We start from the raw sequence: 18,603 nt of genomic DNA on the forward strand, positions 1-18,603 counted from the left end.
CCTTGAGCCTGATGAAATGCGAAAGGAATTGGCAACTGTACCTAAAAGCAGATTCTTAGAACGCATTTAGTCTAAAGAAATGAAAAGTCTCTGCTGGCATTTTTTTGGTGCTTTCGTGGGAGGCTGCGATCTCCCAGCCGGACCTGGTCGAGCAGCGTCAACTCATCGCTCGAGCTCGGCGGGCTGTCCAAGCCAGAGGGTTCCTGGAATAAGGGACCCTCCCACCTTCACTCACAAGCTTATTTCAATAAATGTTTTCTCTCTCTCTCTCTCATTTATTTCTACGTCGCAATTGAAGCGACTTGTCAAAAGTAATCCCTGTCGAATATGCAGGCTTTCCAAGGAGATGGTACACTTCTTTCGCTGCTAAGTAGAATAATGCGATTTCTTCTTTCTGGTGGCGGAAGCGACAACAGTTGACATCAGCGCCATCTTAAACTTCAACATTCAGGCCTTCGCCCACTTTCCAGAGCATGAGTTCTATACAGGCAGCTGCATCTTCCTGGCTGTTATGACCGCCGCCTGCACACATTTCAAAAAGTAATGCTATCACTTAGGCACAGCTGTGGACGTTCACACTTTGAACTAGAGCAAAGCATCCAATAACTAAGTTAAGAGAAATAACTTACTGGATAATATATACACATATTGAGGGCAGAAATACATTAAATCTGTATCTGTTCGAGAAACTGAAGCAAGAGGAACGGGCGTCGAGGCTTGATACATTCATGCTCAGCTTAAAACTTCGCGGTAGTGCTTGCACTTGGTAGAGAAGCAGTATCAAGCTTTCCAGGCTATCATCATTATTATCGAGACCCTACTGCCGTCTTGTAAATTTAAGCGCTCATTCTGTTTATTTAACCCAATACATTATAAGTAACCGATAGTTATGCAAAAAAAGAAAGCCGCCCGCATCTTCCCACGGGGGAGCTCGAGTAAATGCGTCGCAGAGTGATATAGGGGTATCGCGTAGATGTTGCGTGGCTGGGTATTGAGTGGAAGTTCCGCTATTCTGACTTTTTAAGCTACTCTACAAGGAACTTGTCAAAATAAGGCTTAAAGGGACACTAAGTGTAAAGGAAAATGTATATCACAGTGAAAGCTCAAGTTATGACAACGTATAAAATGGCAATATTAAAACAGCAGTGCCTTACTTGTCAAAAAATTAACCTAAATATCAGATGACGTGCACCACGAGTGGTACATTTGCGCAACAATCCAGATCGCTTGAATGCGTCCGCCCCCAATTAGTCACAAGTAATCAAACTAGCTGCAATAGGAAAGAGCTTTGTCCGTTTCTGTTTGATTTATAAAAATAAAAAAAGCATCTGGCGTTACTACGGGGAATGGCACGAATAGGTGAAAACTCTAGTTTTTGGCTTGTTCAGCTGGATAGCACCTCCACCAGATGTCACGGGGTCGTGACGTGGCCGAAGACAGGAGACTTCGTGTTAGGATTTAACTGTTTATTTGGGCGAACCTGTGCCCGGTAAACTGAAAGTCCAATTACAGCAGCAGTCTCGCACAGATAGCAGTCTCGGACTGATAGCGGCGAACGGAGCGTCGGCCTTCGATCAACAACTGACAAGAGGCGAAGCGCGTCGGCATTTATACCCTTGCCATCGAATGTTCTAGCGTTATCGCTGGCGGTGGCGTAGGTTCCAGAACAATCTGTACCGTTCGCACAGTGGGCGTGATCTTATCGAAATGATCTACTACAGTCCGGAACCTTCTCGAAACCTGCAGGCGCGGTTTGCGCCGAGAATCGTGTGGTGTTTCGGAACGATAACAAAAACTTGTGAAATGGAACGTGGCAATATCATCTAGTGGCGCCTGCAGTTACCTCCGAGATCGCAGAAAAATGTTTGATAGCCGTTGTTGCTATTGTGGCTCCTCCTACCTTCGCTCTGTTGCTACTGATGTCGGCGGCCGCGTACTGCCGGCGGGTAACGTTGGGCACGTGAACAATGACGTCTAAGAGTTCGCTTTAACACGCGGGTGATTCGAAATGCTCTAACACAATGCGTAGCATTAAAGCGAGATTTTATTTCAAAATAAGCACTCCTTGGCGAAAAAAACGAGCACTACCAGGTTTTTGAAATGCTAATTCAACAATCAGCATCGACTTAATATTTGTCTGCCGCCATGCTCGGCTTTCGGGTCTCTACATAGGACTGAGCCGGGTGCGTGACCATATTCGCGTTCCGCAGGACCAAAATAAAGTTATTTTTCTTCCTTGCTTGCTCCCTTCGTTCCTTCCTTCCTTCCTTCCTTCCTTTAGTGTCGCGACAAACTCTAGAAGTAATTAGCTACTTCAACAACATAAAGGCAACTGAAAACAAAAGTAACCTATTTTTCCGATGAGCACTAACCGAGTGTTCGAGTCTGCTGATGCTGAGGCTGTTAATACAGCTGGCACTTGGCAAGCTACTTGTTTCTGACAACCGGTTCCTTGGTGAGGTTATTGCCTTCAAATTTTGCAGGGCTAGGTTATCCTGCAATACACAGGATTCTGCTCCTCATGACTGGTTTTCATTCACGCAACCCGTACTTGCCTGAGCTGTGGATACAGAATATTCGCTTGGGATGGGTGGAGATCAAATAATTTCTTGATCATGCTGCACTTGCATTAAACCTGGAAAGTTTTGAGTAACCCGTACCTTTCGGCTTCGTATCCATGGTTGCGTCTAACAAAAGGAAACGAGCTCTTGATTCGTTTCTGATGTTTAGAAAATGATCGAGTTTCCATGCGGACATCAAAATCACATCGTCAGAAAACATCCGAGCATTTGATGTGAAAAAGGCGGAAATGAGTTGTACCAGACAGGTGTCACATAATCCCCTGGAAGATGTGATTAGCTTCATAGGTGGCACATTAGGATTTTTAATACGATGGCTCGCTGAACAGGCGCATGCTCTCCCTAGTTTCTCTCGATACGCATATGTTGCATCATGTGATAATAATTTGTATAGATCTCTCTCTCCCTGTGTGTGTGTGCGGGCGTGCGTGCGGGAGTGTTGTGGTTAGACGTCCTATATATCCTATGCAACTGTGAACTATAGGTGTGTGAATAAATGAGTTATAAGCGAATTGAATAGTTATGTACAATCAAAAACGCATCTAATGCTGTTCGAACAGTTCGAATAGCAATAAACTTTAATTAAAGCGAGTCCAGCACCTTCCTCCTGGTGAGATGGGGTGAAGAAGGAAACAATTTTCAAATAGGCCCTGAAAGACTTTTTCAAGTAACCATAGAGTGCATTTAGTAAAACAGCTTATTGCCTCAAGATTAAAACGCCGCAAAAGCTTTAAGAATCCATCCAGTACGAGCGGAGGTACAATAGTTTGTCGCATGCTGCAATAGCATTCTTCTTTCTTCCCGACGAAAGCGCTGTATGCTACGCACGGAGGGATGTCATTGGCAAGAAGATATGTCATGTACGCCTCGAGCTTCTGTTTTTGTTTGTTTGCTTGTGTTTGTTTGTTTGTTTGTTTGTTTGTTTGTTTGTTTGTTTGTTTGTTTGTTTGTTTTGAAAACGGGTTTATTGGCGACTGTTGCGACGGTGGTCCTACGATGAAACACGATCGAGAAAGAGCAACGGTCAAGCAGATGCCGGCGATGATCAGCACGAGCCGAGCGAGCGAAGCCCAGGACCCAGTACCCAAGAGGAGGCGATGTTGCTTGCCAACGATGCGTTTTCTTCTTCACAATTTTCCCCCGCCGAAAAAGAGCCATCCTGGCGACCTAAGAGTCTGGAGGCAGAGGGCTATAATATGGCTTAAGGTGGGCGACGTGGACGATGTCACGTCCACGCCGGCGCATGTCGTCCGATGAGGAAAGTGGCTCAATGAGAAAATTCACCGGTGAGGTTTGCTCCTAAACGCGGTAACGACCCTCGTACTTCGGGACTTGTTTTGAGGAAAGGCAGGGGGTTTGGTAAGGAACAGCCAGCCATACAAGTGATCCCGAGGAATAGCTGGGGCTTTGTGAAGAGTCGGCGTTGTTTTCTTTCTGGCGCTGTTGTTCTTGTGACGTAAAGGTGCGTGCGAGTTCACGGCACTCTTCTGCTTTTCGGGCAGCTTCGGACACAGAGGGGCATTCGGATGCGTCAGGACGGTATCGAAGGAGAGTGTCGATGGTGTGGGATGGTTCGCGTCCGTGAAGGAGAAAGAAAGGTGAAAATCCAGTGGTGCACTGTGCCGCGTTGTTGTATGCGAACGTGATGAATGGAAGAATGCGATCCCAGTTAGTATGATCAGATGTCACATACATCGCGAGCATATCGCCGAGTGTGCGGTTAAATCTCTCTGTGAGCTCGCTAGTCTGCGGATGGTATGCCGTGGTCTTGCGATGAACAACATGGCATTCAGAAAGCAGAGCCGTGACGACTTCTGATAGGAAGGCTTGTCCTCGGTCACTTAGTAGTTCTCGAGGAGCACCATGTCGTAGGATGAATCGATGGAGGACGAAGGACGCTACGTCCCGCGCAGTGGCACTTGGAAGGGTGGCAGTCTCAGAGTAGCGTGTTAAATAATCCACAGCGACTATGATCCACCGATTTTCATCTGATGTGGTCGGTAGAGGGCCATACAGATCAATTCCGATTCGATCGAAAGGTTTGGCAGGGCACGGAAGCGGTCGAAGTGCACCGGACGAATGAAAAGGCGGTGATTTGCGGCGTTGACAGTCAGGGCAGCCCATAATGAATTTTCGAACAAAATTATACATTCCGCGCCAGTAGAAGCGACGGCGAATGCGTTCGTAAGTTTTGAAAACTCCAGCATGGTCACATTGGGGATCGTCGTGAAAGATGGTGCATATCTGTGATCGCAAGCTGCGGGGGACAACCAAGAGCCGCTTACGACCTTCAGGGGCGTAGTTGCGTCGGTGTATCAGCCGATCACGAATGGCGAAATGAGCAGCTTGACGTCGGAGAGATCGTGATAGCGCAGTGGTTGACGATCCAGAGAGACAGTCAAAAAGGGAAGCGATCCATGGGTCCTTGTGTTGTTCACTGGCAAACGAGTCGAGGTCGAGAGATGCGACGGAGTTGGTACCAGTGGTTCCGCAGGCTGACTCGGGAGACAAAGGCGAACGGGACAGGGCGTCGGCGTCAGAATGCTTGCGTCCGCTGCGATAGATCACGCGAATGTCGTACTCCTGGATTTTCAGTGCCCACCGAGCTAAGCGGCCAGAAGGATCTTTCAATGTGGCGAGCCAACAAAGTGCATGGTGGTCCGTTACCAGGTCGAATGGGCGACCGTACAAATAAGGGCAACTTGCGAAGCGCCCACACTATAGCGCTAAGCACTCTTTTCCAGTGACGCTGTAATTGGCCTCCGCTTTGGTGAGCGTGCGACTCGCATAAGTGACGACGTATTCGGAGTAGCCTGGCTTGCGCTGGGTGAGGACAGCACCAAGACCAATCCCGCTAGCGTCTGTGTGAACTTCCGTTGCAGCTGTTGGGTCAAAATGCCGTAGAATGGGAGGATATGTTAGCAGACTACGGAGCGTCGCGAACGCGACGTCGCAGTCAGGAGACCATGGTGACCATGGTGAGATCGACGCAAAATTTTGAACGAAGCGCCGGAAGTACGAGCATAGTCCGATGAAACTGCGTAATTCTTTCAGTGTAGTAGGTTTCGGGAACTCAGCGACTGCTCGCAATTTTGCAGGGTCGGGTCGAACACCATGCTTGGACACGATGTGCCCTAAGATGGACAGCGCTCGCGCAGCGAAGCGGCACTTTTTGAGGTTCAGTTGGAGCCCAGCGTTGGTTAAACACGTCAGAACCTATTGGAGCCGAAACAGATGTGTAGGAAAATCGGGAGAGAAAACGAAAATGTCGTCGAGGTAGCATAGACACACAGACCACTTCAGTCCACGCAGTGTGTTGTCCATGAGTCGTTCAAACGTGGCAGGGGCATTACAAAGCCCAAAAGGCATTACGTTAAATTCATACAGGCCATCTGGTGTAATGAACGCAGTTTTCTTGCGATCAGCTTCTGCCATAGGGACCTGCCAGTATCCAGATTGTAAGTCTAAGGAGGAGAAGAATTCAGCTCCTTGGAGGCTGTCAAGGGCGTCGTCAAAGCGCGGTAATGGATAGACGTCTTTTCGCGTCACCTTGTTTAATCGCCGGTAGTCGACGCAAAATCGAATTGATCCATCCTTCTTTCGAACTAGAACGACAGCAGCTGCCCATGGACTGTGCGATGGTTGAATAACGCGACGACGTAGCATCTCTTCGACCTGGTCGTTGATGACGTGACGTTCTGCAGCAGAGACACGGTACGGCCTTTGACGCAATGGCTGGTGCGAACCAGTGTCAATGTAGTGGTGCACTGCCGAAGTACGACCCAACTGCGGCTGAGAAACGTTGAATGAATTCGCGAAGTGCTGGAGGAGATTAAGAAGCTCGGCGCATTCTTGAGCAGTTAAGGTGTCGGCGATGGAACTCGAGAAGGTGTCACTCGACGAGCATTCCAGTGGGGAAAGGGCATGGAGTTCGGTAGAGGCGCTACTGCACTATTCGTCTGGCATGTTAAGGAATAAAGAAGAATCAAGGTAATCCACTCGACCGAGACATTCGCCGGCAAGTAGCGTAAGCGGTGCAGAAAGGGGGTTGTGGACGAAAATATTGCTTCGGCCAGCAGTGACGTCAAGTGTAGCGAAAGGCAAAAAAACGGCTCTGCGGCTCATGAAAATGTCGGAAGGTGTAAACAATACCGTAGCATCGTTATAGTCATCGCAGCAAACCGAGACAACGGCAAGAGAGGCTGGCGGAATTTCAGTGTCCTCACGCACGACAACTTTTGGCGACCGCTCAAGGGTTTCGTGCAAAGGTTCGTCACACAGGTGCGAAAATTGAACTTCAGCGAGTGCGCAGTCGATGATGGCATGATGATTTGACAGAAAGTCCCACCCGAGGATAACGTCATGCGAGCACACCGAAAGGACGATGAACTCGACAACGTACATAGAGCCTTGGATGAATATGCGGGCCGTACAGGTGCCGAGAGGCCGAACTGGTTGTGCGCTAGCTGTACGAAGCGATAGTTCAGAGAGCGGCGTGGTCACTTTGCGTAGGGAGCGGCAGAGCTGGGCGGCTATAACAGAAACGGCAGCACCTGTGTCGACGAGGGCAAAGGTAGAAACACCATCGAGAGATATGGCGACGACGTTAGCTGGTGAAGTGCGAGGACTTGAGCATTTCGACGACGGCGCAGTTCTTGCCTCTGGAACTGCGGCGTTCAGTTTTCCCGGTTGGAGGAAGCGGGTCTAGGACGCATTGGGGACAGTGATCGCCTGCGAGGAGATGGGGAGCGGGGAGAGTGAGTCTGAGGTGAGGGCTGGGGTGACCGAGACTCAGGAAGGTTAGTGTATCCATACTGCGGTGAGGGATAGAGAGCAGGTATGTGCTTGGGCTGTGGGTCATACGGTAACGGCCGAGTAGCGTCGTGGAGTGGGTGGAAGCGACGGCGACAATATCGTGCCACGTGTCCTGGAGTACCGCAGGCGTAGCAGATCGGTCGATTGTCAGAAGTGCGCCAAGAATTGCTGACTCGTGGTGCGGCCCAAGGTGTCGAAAAAGGAGCGGAGTGGGGAGCAAGTGAAGACATGGGTGGCAAATGCTGCTGGCGGGGTCTGCTGCGTACCACCTGGGCATACGTAAGAGGCGCGGCCACGGGCTGCATAGCCGGCGCATGGGCAGCAGGCGTGGCTACAGGCTGCTGGTGGGCAGCGGCGGGAACAGCCTGAGCTACCTCTTCGGCAATAACGTCGTGGAGTGGTGAGGGCAGACGAGAGGACGGCGGCTGCTGCGTGAAGGGAATCAACGACAGTTGCCGATCTACTTCTTCACGCACGAAGTCTTTAACCTCTTGCAGGGTTGGTGAGTGATCGGGAACGGAAGTGAGACTGGAGAGCGAGTCGGCGTGTGAGGAAAATGGCCGAGTCAGGGCGCGCTGCTTGCTCAACTCGTCAAAACTTTGACACAAAGCGACAAGTTCCGCAACGGTGGCAGGATTACGGGCCAGGAGCAGCTGATATGCACCGTCATTTATTCCTTTGAGGATGTTTTGAATCTTCTCCGACTCGGGCATGGTGATGTTCACACGGTTGCAAAGACCAATAATGTCTTCGATGCAGCTGGTGAAAAATTCCGTTGGCTTTTGTGCGCGAGTCCGCAAGCGTTGTTCGGCTCTGGACTTGCGGACAGCGGGTCGGCCAAAAACGTCAGCAAACAACGTTTTAAAGATGGACCACGTCGTAATGTCGGTTTTGTGGTTGTTATACCACATTTCGGCCACGTCAGTGAGGTAAAAGATGACGTTAGTCAATTTGTCCGCGTCATCCCACTTGTTGTTTGCGCTCACCAGTTCGTAGTTAGCGAACCAGTCTTCCACGTCAGTCTCATCAGCTCCGCCAAAGGCCTTGGGCTCTCGCAAACGAAGAACGCCGGGATTGCTGGGGGATGGAGTGGAAGATCCAGGTTGCGTGTTGTTGGTAGCCATGATGGGAGGTAGCGTTCGGTTGCGCAGCTCCAGGTTTAGGCGACGGCGAATGGCAGCACCCAGGTTAAGGCGACGGGGAATGTCAGCACCCTCCACCAATTGAAAAAGGGTTTATTGGCGACTGTTGCGACGCTGGTCCTACGATGAAACACGATCGGGAAAGAGCAACGGTCAAGCAGATGCCAGCGATGATCAGCACGAGCCGAGCGAGCGAAGCCCAGGACCCAGTACCCAAGCGAAGGCGATGTTGCTTGCCAACGATGCGTTTTCTTCTTCACAGTTTTGTCTGTCTGTCTGTCTGTCTGTGTCTGTCTGTGTCTGTCTGTCTGTCTCTGTCTGTCTGTCTCTGTCTGTCTCCGTCTGTGTCTGTCTGTGTCTGTCTGTGTCTGTCTGTCTGTCTCTGTCTGTCTGTCTCTGTCTGTGTCTGTCTGTGTCTGTCTGTGTGTCTGTGTCTGTCTGTCTGTCTGTCTGTCTGTCTGTCTGTCTGTCTGTCTGTCTGTCTGTCTGTCTGTCTGTCTGTGTCTGTCTGTCTGTGTCTGTCTGTCTGTGTCTGTCTGTCTGTCTGTCTGTCTGTCTGTGTCTGTCTGTCTGTCTGTGTCTGTCTGTCTGTGTCTGTCTGTCTGTCTGTGTCTGTCTGTCTGTGTCTGTCTGTCTCTCTGTCTGTCTGTCTGTTTGCTTGTTTGTTTGTTTGTTCGAATACGTGGCGTTTTTAGTATGATCATGCGTACACGCGTAGACAAATCACGGCCTCTCGCGGTGATCCTTGTAACAACAAAGCGGGCCATGTTCCACTCAGCCAATGGCTGATAGATGGCCTTGTACGAGTGATTTTTTCAGCTTACTCCGTCATTTGTAGAGAGAATCAAAACCAATTTTTAGCTTACTTTGACAATTTATTGTAATTTCAGGCCACGTGCGGCGCCATAATATTTCGCTAGCGTTTTCTCAGGAGCCTCTACAACCTATCAGCAGCGTTTTCTGACCATGCCCAAAAAGTCTTGCAGGGCCCATTTAAGACAAACCTAGAGTTCGACGTTCTTCTTTCAACGATTACTCACATACTTTAACGGAGTAACAATCCAGTGATGAGTAACATCATTTAACCAGAAAAATACCACAACTGTTGAAAGCAAGAGAACCTTGTGTGTAGTAGCGACGAGAGAATCCGAGGTATTATAATGTACAGGATGAATAAGACGGCTATTTCGGCATTTGGGGTGGTACTCAGCCAGCAGCTTTTCCACGATACAAACTTTCGTTAAACGTTTCATGAATGAGCGTACGCGATGAATCACATGATAGTTATAGATGACTGAGGACGCATTCGCTTGGGCCACGCGTTCACCGCAAAGAATACATTTCCGGTGGTCAGTTAATATTAGATAGTACCGCAAAAGCTTGTACTATACATGTACCTTGCCAATTCATATACAAAAAAAAATAATTGATCATTCGCTCCTCTGATATGTTGTTATTTGTATGTTTTCCCGCCGGTGCTGCTTATTTTGAAATTATTCAAAAAATAAGCATTCATTTGAATATGGTCTACTTTAGTCATGCTCCATACTCGGCTGCTGACCCACAGGTCACGGGATCGAATCCGGGCTGCGGCAGCTCCATTTCCAATGGAGACGGAAATGTTGTAGGCCCGTGTGCTCAGATTTCGGTGCACGTTAAAGAACCCCAAGTGGTCGAAATTTCCAGAGCCCTCCACTACCACATCTCTCATAATCATATGGTGATTTTGGAACGTTGAACTCCACATATCATGGATTCATGCGCCGGATCTAATACGACTCTATTCTGCTCGTTCATCAAAATTTTAGAATATTCGCGAACTAGAATCGCCTAATTTTATCGACAAGCCTCTATGATTATTCAGAAAAGCGGATATGTATGCTCGACCGCGTATACTTGGAATCAAAACAAGAGTCGCTATGCTCGTGCTACTAATAGCTGTCATCCACCGAGCAGACACCACCGCGGTAGTTCAACGGTCAAAATGCTGCACTACTAAGCTCATGGTCGTAGGCTCGATTACTTTTCGTCAAGGTGGCTTCATTTAGATGGAGGCAAAACACCAAGACACTCGTATGCGTACTTAGGTCAGCAATAAAGAACGTTGTAGAAATAAATCCGGCTCTCTCATTACGACTTGCCATAATCACATCGTAAATTAGGCGCCAGAAGCTGGCGAACTATTTTTTTTTCATCAGTTAAATACCACGATGATGTAAAAGCTATGAATCTGTGTTCACAACGGCTGCGCGAGAAGCTTGTCTGAAATATTGTGTACAGTGTAGCCAAAATTTAAACAGTTTTCTTATATTTGATTTACATTTCGTGTAAATGCACCAACAGCTCAGTTTATAAACACTGACGAATAAAAGAACAAAGTTAAATAAACTTAGGCTTTTTCGGTATTTATCGCACTAGGTTCTAGACTGAGCGAGGAACCAATAAAAAAACTTGTTAAATGCTACCTCTAAGGCGAAAATCCTAAACCAGCACCTAAAACTGGCATCCTACAAAGAAGTCAAGCCCGCAAGTGATCCACCACGCTATCTTACGGTGTCGCGTTCTTAAGTTCGAGGGCGTCGATGCAATTCCCGCCTACGACAGCTATATTTCTATGCAGCCAAAATGCAAAGTCCACCCGTGTGCCTACATTTAAGTGCTCGCTAAAGAACCCCTGTTGGTCGAAACTAATCCAGCTCCCCTCACAATGACTTACTTATATAACCAGCCGAGATTAGCTATCAAGCCTTAGAGTGTGTCAGGTTAGCGCTCTAACTTGTCCAACCTTTCCTGACATGGTAAACGTGAATTATTTCGAACCACCTACAACTAAGTGCGCCAAAAATTCTTAACCAAATCACCTCCATCCTGAATGGACTTGTCCAAGTATTGCTTGACAATGCGGCGCAACGCTCGCTTGAAAGGGAAGCCCTTGTAGTGCGGAAACACGATGCACGTGTCGACGACATTTGTGTGAATTAGCCGCAGTGCTCGAAAGTCCGAGTCGAGGCTGTGACCAAGGAGCAAGGTTTCGGCCGAGAAGCGTTCGAGCAGGGCTACCTGCACGTCCCTCAGTGTCGTATTCACACCGACCATGTGCTCCTCCGTCAGGCCGTTGAACCTGTGAGGCAAGGATGGGTGCATAGGAAAGTAACGGGGTGTCACACATTTACACGGAGAATTAAAGTACACTCGTTGTACTTAGACACGGGTATCGGTAATGAAATTTCTTTGTACTGTGGTAAAGCCGTTATCTTTATTTCGATGATAAACAGAAATGATATTGTGAACTAAGAAAATGATATATTTTATTTGTTTACAACCACGACGAAAAATGGTCCTGCGTTTCTGAGACAAATAATTGAATTCATCTTACGCAATATGGCTATAAGTTGCATCATTTCTATGTCGTGACTACTTTCTTTTCTTTTTCTTGTATTGTATTTCTTGTGATCACTTGTATATGGTATTGTCCCTCCTTCATGGGCCAGAGTATTGGCCGGCAGTATTAGTAAATAATAAATTATAAAACACCGGGGTCCTTGAGCTTCGCTTTTAAATGTTGAACGCGATAATGATATTTTGTTCCTAGTGCTAACTTCAAGCATTCAGTGTGTCAAATATTTTTGAGCTTGCTATTCACCCACTACGTGAACTGAACGGTGTCGTATATATAGAGTGTTTGCCTTTTATAGTGGGTTACTGGCTTTAAACTACAAAGTCATTATGATAATTCCATGCTCTGACACCCATGGCAATGTACGCTTGTATCACACATCGCAATATTTTATGTTACAATATTTATGTTGTATTGTGAAGCATGTACGACGGACGCGTGCGTTTCTAAAGCATGATAGTTACTTTCCCTGCATTTTCAAGCAGAGGGAGCTATTTTCACTGTATTCGCAAGCAGACTAGACTTCATCCAAGAGACATTTTCGTGTCGTCTGTTAATTGTCCGCTCTGTGACGTGCCTGAAACAACTGAACATTGTTTTGTAAGCCGCAAAGATGCAATCTTGTTTTGGGAGGTGCTACAGCGAACTCTTTAAAAATTCTATGCGATATCTACGGCCAGCGAGTTACAATGACGTATCATTCTACATGTTTCTACTTGTTAAAACGCATTGCCCGTGGAAGACGAGCATATTCCAGAGAAGTGCCGAGCCAATGATTCCTCAGCAACCTACTTTATTCAAATGATAATTCAAATATGCGATGTTCACGAGAAAATGTACTTTCAGCCAGAATGGTATGTTACGTTGGTGAAGCGTTTACCCTTACCCATTCTGGGGTATGTGGGGAAAAGTTGATTGCTAGATGTATTTGTTCTAGACATGGTGAACTCTTGGGTGTCGTGTGTTAACCATTGTGTCGCAATAACATAAGAATGAGCATATTACGTACTTCTGTGTATTTGTTTTACAGCCATGTTTAAGTTGAATAAACACAGAGGGAAAAAAATAGGCGCGGTTTTGTGGTGCAGAACCCACTTGCGCCCGAACGACTCAGGTTCATTCCCCACTGAGACCCAGAATTTTTTATTATCTATCTTATTTGCATCTTTATCGATATTTCGGTCATGCAAAGATGACTTTTTGCTCACAATCAGCGACGCTGATGCCGACACCAACGTCTGGATCTCGGCGAAATCAGCTCTGTATCGCTATCACGTTAATAATAGAAAGCGTGTCAGCGCTATCTGCCTCTTGCAGTTACTACTCATTTCGTGCCTAATAAATTATTTTTCGTGGTGCCATGGAGGAATACCTACAGTGATGCATCAGCAAACTCATTCAGACACAGACTAAAGGTTCTATCTGAGGCTAAGTGAGTCCGATTGAGTAATACCTTGGTGAGTTTGAGTCCAAGGAACCCCAGTTGAGAGAAATATGAGTAAGTGTGAATCCGAGTGAATGTGGTAGAGGAAAATTTCAGTGAGTGATGATGAGGATGTAGGTAAGTCTGAGTGAGCCCTTGTGGCAAAACATATTCCCCGAATAAGTGAGCTACCCGCCTTTTGTCGATCTATGGTCGCATCTACGCAACTTCACCTGTACTACCAGCCTTATATGTCGGCTCACGTTTCTGCTCACATCTACTCACTCCAACGCAATATTAGCTGCTATACACCAGCCCATTACTGATCGTAGAGAGAGGGGTAAGTAATTTCTTTTTTTCAAAAAAAAAGTTCTTACTGGATTACAACTCCCCGATATCTTGTGCTTGAAAGTGCGACATCAAAAGGCGCCAGTTATTTCCCCGATTATATAAGATAGTGGTGTTATAATCATTATTGACACTATGGTCTTAGAAGCCGATTTGGTGCTAACGAACTCGTGAGTCGATTTCCTTACTCAGATGGAGCCATGAGTCCAAGTAATACTTTATTTACTTTAAGTCAGAGTAGGCTCAGTAGAAAAACATCTAGCCAGTGAGTCGGACAGTAGGTCCGGTTTATACAAATTTTAGTGAGCCTGAGCCCAAGTGATCCATAAGAGAAAATATAATTCACGAGTGAGTGTAGGTGAGTTCCTCGTCTCTAGGCTATGTAAGCCCACGTTGCATAGCATTAACATCTACTGCCCCGCCGTGGTTGTCTCTTGACTAAGGTACTCGACTGCTGACCAGCAGGTCGCGAGATCGAATCCCGGTTGCAGCGGCTGCATTTTCGATGGAGGCGAAAATGCTGTAAACCCGTGTGCTCAGATTTGGGTGCACGTTAAAGAACCCCAGGTGGTCGAAATTTCCGGAGCCCTCAACTGCGGCATCTCTCACGATGATATGATGGTTTCGGGACGTCGAACCCCGCATGTCATCAGCATTCACATCTACTTTCTTTCTAACGCACGCACTCACTCTGTTTTGTAGTCCAGGATCTTCCCCTGCGGCTTCACAAGCGTGTCATACACGGGCACGAAGTCCCAGCCGAGTACCGACACTCTGATCACCTCGAAGCCCTTCGCCGTACAGCACTGCACAAAGAAACGCTTTCACACTCGAGCCCTTGGGTATGAACAGTGTGTGCTGTGAAATTTGTGAGAGTTGAAGCTTCCCGGATCGACCCACAGGTGAATGCAATTCATAAAGAAGCAAGCACACGTTAACACTTACTATGGGTAAGCAAATAGGAATTTCATGGAAAGTTGTACACCAATCAATTCAAAACATTACGAATAATAATGGCTGTTTTCACGAAGCTTTTTTGAATATTCCTACACTTCAATCATTCATCCCTCGCTTGAGCTCAAATTCCAGTATTAGATGCTTCCTGTGCGTAGAAAATAAACAAGTGTAAATAAAGACTGGCCACTGGGAAAAGGCATGAATGCGCAGATTGTTTTGACAATAATCCGCCTGGATATCTGTTTCGCCGTACTTGGGAGCGTCCTGCCGTGAAGCCTGTCATCACGGCACAGTTTCCATACCACACGAACGCGACTATTCACGTAGTTTTGAAGTAACCGCGAATATATATAGGCGTGTGCAAGCTCCGGCATCAACCAGGGACAAGAATGATCGCTTAAATTCATGTGATACTGTTTTCCATCACATCGAACAAGAATAAGTCATATTAGAAATCCATGTTGATGCCCTACAGTATTCAACGCGTTAGCCAACTTAAAATCACGTGCACTCTATGCAAAACTGAGTGAAGTATTTGAACACACAATTTAATCATTTTCCCATGCGTATGACTCTTTCCAGAGTGCTAACAGCTGGTTTTCGAAGTTTACATGCAAAATTATAGCAATTTACATGCTATGTGGCCAGAACTGGTATGGCATATGGCACCGTACTTACATCAGCTTTATGTACATGCGTGCTTTTAAAAGACGAGCAACAGCGCGATGCACTGGAGGAAGGAGGGTACGCACAAAACACTGTTTCGCCTGTAGCCTCCCTTCCGTAGTGCGTTGCCGTCAGGAACAAGTCAGTAACGGTTACTGAATCTTTGGTAGCATCATGCACTATATATTCAGTGCGCATGCTTCTGGACTCAAACTATTCAAAAATTATTAGGACAACCACTGTAGGTGCGAATACCGACCATTCGAAGCGAGAACTCCTGAATCACGTAAGATGACATTGAATTCTTCATTAAATATTTCAAGTACCTCCTCATTAACAGTTTAGTTTTGTTGAAGCCCTACTTGCTTCTTTTCCAAAGCAGACTATATGTAATTGTATGCGGGAGGCAAGTCTGAAGGTTGCCCATGTCAATACGAGTGCCTGCTTACGAGCAGAGCAGCATACAAAACACACACACACACACACACACACACACACACACACACACACTCGCCAACAAAAGTAGGGCAAACCCCTGTGTCTAATAACAATAGCATGAAAACAGCATCTATCCTCCTTACATAAATCAATCGCGATGGTTGCGGGAAGATTGATCCCGAACCCTTCTAACTTCCCTTGGAAAACTACAACAGTTCTTGTGAAAGTCTACACTTGAAAGCTATCATTGAAGACGTTCCACCCAATTTCTGGCTGGAATGGCAGCGTGGCGCCGAGGAACAGCACCGTGGCTGACTACTATTCTTTTCAGGCTATAGTAGCCAGGGGATGAAGGGAGTGCCATCGTGGTACAAGTACAGTAGAGGTCACCACGCCCTCCCCCCTAAAAAAAACTATGATGAAGGGGCGTTTCACCGAAAATGAATAATGAAAATAGATGTTTTTCGTACATAATCAAGATTTTCTGCAAGTGCTCCCCCCCCCCAAAAAAAATGCTGGTTACGTGCTTGTTTGTTCCACGACAATAAAACAGGTTTGGCCCTCCTGAAGACAGTCAACAGTCATCAGTGTTACCTCGTCTTTCAGGTCATTGGGGCCCATCTTCCCACACCAATCAGTATTTACTTTTACACTTACAAACAATTACATAATTACAGCAAATACATTCTGCCGCCTCACTGCGTTGCAAAACACACAATACGCCGAAAAAAGAAACAATTACCTGAAGCGAAGGAAATTGTGGGGTTTAAATAGTGAGCTCCGCTCACAGGGCAAACAACACAGTCACGCCGTCGGGCAACCAACGCTAACACGTGGACATGTACTAACTGCTTTTCAACGTATGGCGAGCTCGGCGTCCGAATCGAATTAGTCAGCTGGTAATAAGACGAATGTCCCAAACGCAATGCACATACAACACGTAGAGAACAGCGGAAGACTTACAATGTACTGCGAATTCAGCGTCACCGCCTCACCAAGAGGCCCCACAGAATCGTGCACCACTGTGAGCCATCTGTCCACGCACACTGCCAAGCCCCAAAGAGTTTCGGGAGACTATTTTCACCGCAACAGCTCGGTGTCACGTGACCCCAAATTACAGCGTCACATATGACGTCATTGGTAAAGCGCTTGCCTTCAACTGGCTACGAGTTGTCAAGGGGCTTTAAGCAGGGGAGTAGCCAGATTTTGTATCTTTTTTTTGTGAGGGGAAGGGGTTGGGAAGGGGCAATACTTTGAAATGATCTCTTTTTTTTTTGCTTTCTGTGCTATGGCGAAAAAATTTTTGGAATAGTGGAGGGGGGCACGGATCATGTGTGCCACCACATTGTCCTGGCTATGCCCTTATTCATGAAACAAAACAAAAAAGGGTGGTAGGAAGGCAGGCCGTCATTACGCTTCGACGCTGCGTGTTCTAGCAGATTGAAGAGCCCGGCAAAGGAAGCCCGCATAATCTATATCATTCCGCAGCAGCGCTTGTGGACATGCCATACATGTAGGTCGTTGCGTAAGTATGAGAGTAAGTGTCGAGGGGAGTGCCAAGTGTGTAAGACGAAGTGTGTTAATTGATTGATTTGTGGGGTTTAACGTCCCAAAAGCACCATATGATTATGAGAGACGCCGTAGTGGAGGACTCCGGAAATTTCGACCACCTGGGGCTCTTAAACGTGCACCCAAATTTGAGTACACGGGCCTACAGTATTCTCGCCTCCATCGAAAGTGCCGCCGCCGCAGCCGGGATTCGATCCCGCTACTTGCGGGTCAGCAGCTGAGTATACCTTAACCGCTAGACTACCGCGGCGGGGGCGTATTAGAACATCAAAGTCGTCACACAATGCGCATCGTGTAACGACTGGGTCGGCGAATTCTCTAACCCTATTACAAAAAAAAGAAGAGTAAAATCTGGTACACACCACGCTGGTGGATTGGCAAGTAACCGGGCAGTTCTAATCAAATACTTCTACTTTATTGGCTTACGTCTTTTAAACTATAAAGAAGAATTAAGGGAAAAATAATTTGTAAAACTGACAAGGAGAAATCACGGATATAGAAAATGAAGCTGATAATTTTATGAGCAACAATAATATATTGTTACGGTGCATCATCGACAGGAGCAAGCGTGGCACTTTGCGAAGATGAAGAAGACGCCTATGTGTTAGGCGCTTGCGCGAGATCTAATTTCTCTTTATTTTTTAGCAAGCGTTGTAAAAAATGATCTATTATGTGGTACAGTGTGGCCAATCCCCCATGTGGGTATGAGCCAAGATCTCCTAGGAGACAACACAAGACGAGAGGCAACTCAGACATCTTGTTCGGCTGCCGATTCTCGGTGGACGCTATCCATAAGCCTAGACATTGCCCCGTCACACTGGTGGACGTGCTGAGTAACCGCCTCGCAACGGAACTTCGCAGCGGCCGTCGTTTGAAGGGTCATTCCACAACGATGACGAAAAGTACGGCGTCTGCATCTGCTCCTGGTGTTCCTGCGGCCGGAGATGATGCGGCAACTACATCTCCTTCTGTGACCACAACCTTCCTGCTTGAACCCCCGCGAGATTCTGGCACGTTCACCGGTTCCTGCGATCCAGATGAAGTTGACGTTGAAGATTGGCTGGCAGAGTACGAACGTGTGAGTACTCGATACCTATGGGGCCCGACTCTTATGCTGGCAAACCTGTTATTCTATCTTAGGGGAACAACCAAATCGTGGTATGAGAACCATGAAACAGAACTTGGGAGTTGGGCAGTGTGTAGGGAGAAAATGTTGGACCTGTTCGGAAAGCCGATTGGAAGGAAAATGGCCACGAACAAAATGCTCGC

General features: G+C 47.1%; 1 protein-coding gene across 3 annotated transcripts in view; it reads right to left on the reverse strand.

Moving 5' to 3' along the window:
* LOC119188023 (putative exonuclease GOR) overlaps positions 1-18,603 on the reverse strand; it is a 91,221-nt gene continuing 72,618 nt past the window's right edge. For 2 of the 3 annotated variants that reach the window (XM_075886629.1, XM_075886628.1), the window contains 3 exons: positions 14,395-14,510; positions 11,398-11,657; positions 12-522 (listed from right to left, as the gene is read on the reverse strand). In XM_075886629.1, coding sequence (XP_075742744.1) covers positions 434-522; positions 11,398-11,657; positions 14,395-14,510 — 465 coding nt within the window. In that variant the 3' untranslated portion in view covers positions 12-433. Of the gene's footprint in view, positions 523-11,397; positions 11,658-14,394; positions 14,511-18,603 lie in introns of all 3 variants that reach the window. The other variant, XM_075886630.1, reaches the window with a different exon arrangement.

The sequence above is a fragment of the Rhipicephalus microplus genome, chromosome 2, assembly GCF_043290135.1.
Source record: "Rhipicephalus microplus isolate Deutch F79 chromosome 2, USDA_Rmic, whole genome shotgun sequence".
NCBI lineage: Eukaryota > Metazoa > Arthropoda > Arachnida > Ixodida > Ixodidae > Rhipicephalus > Rhipicephalus microplus.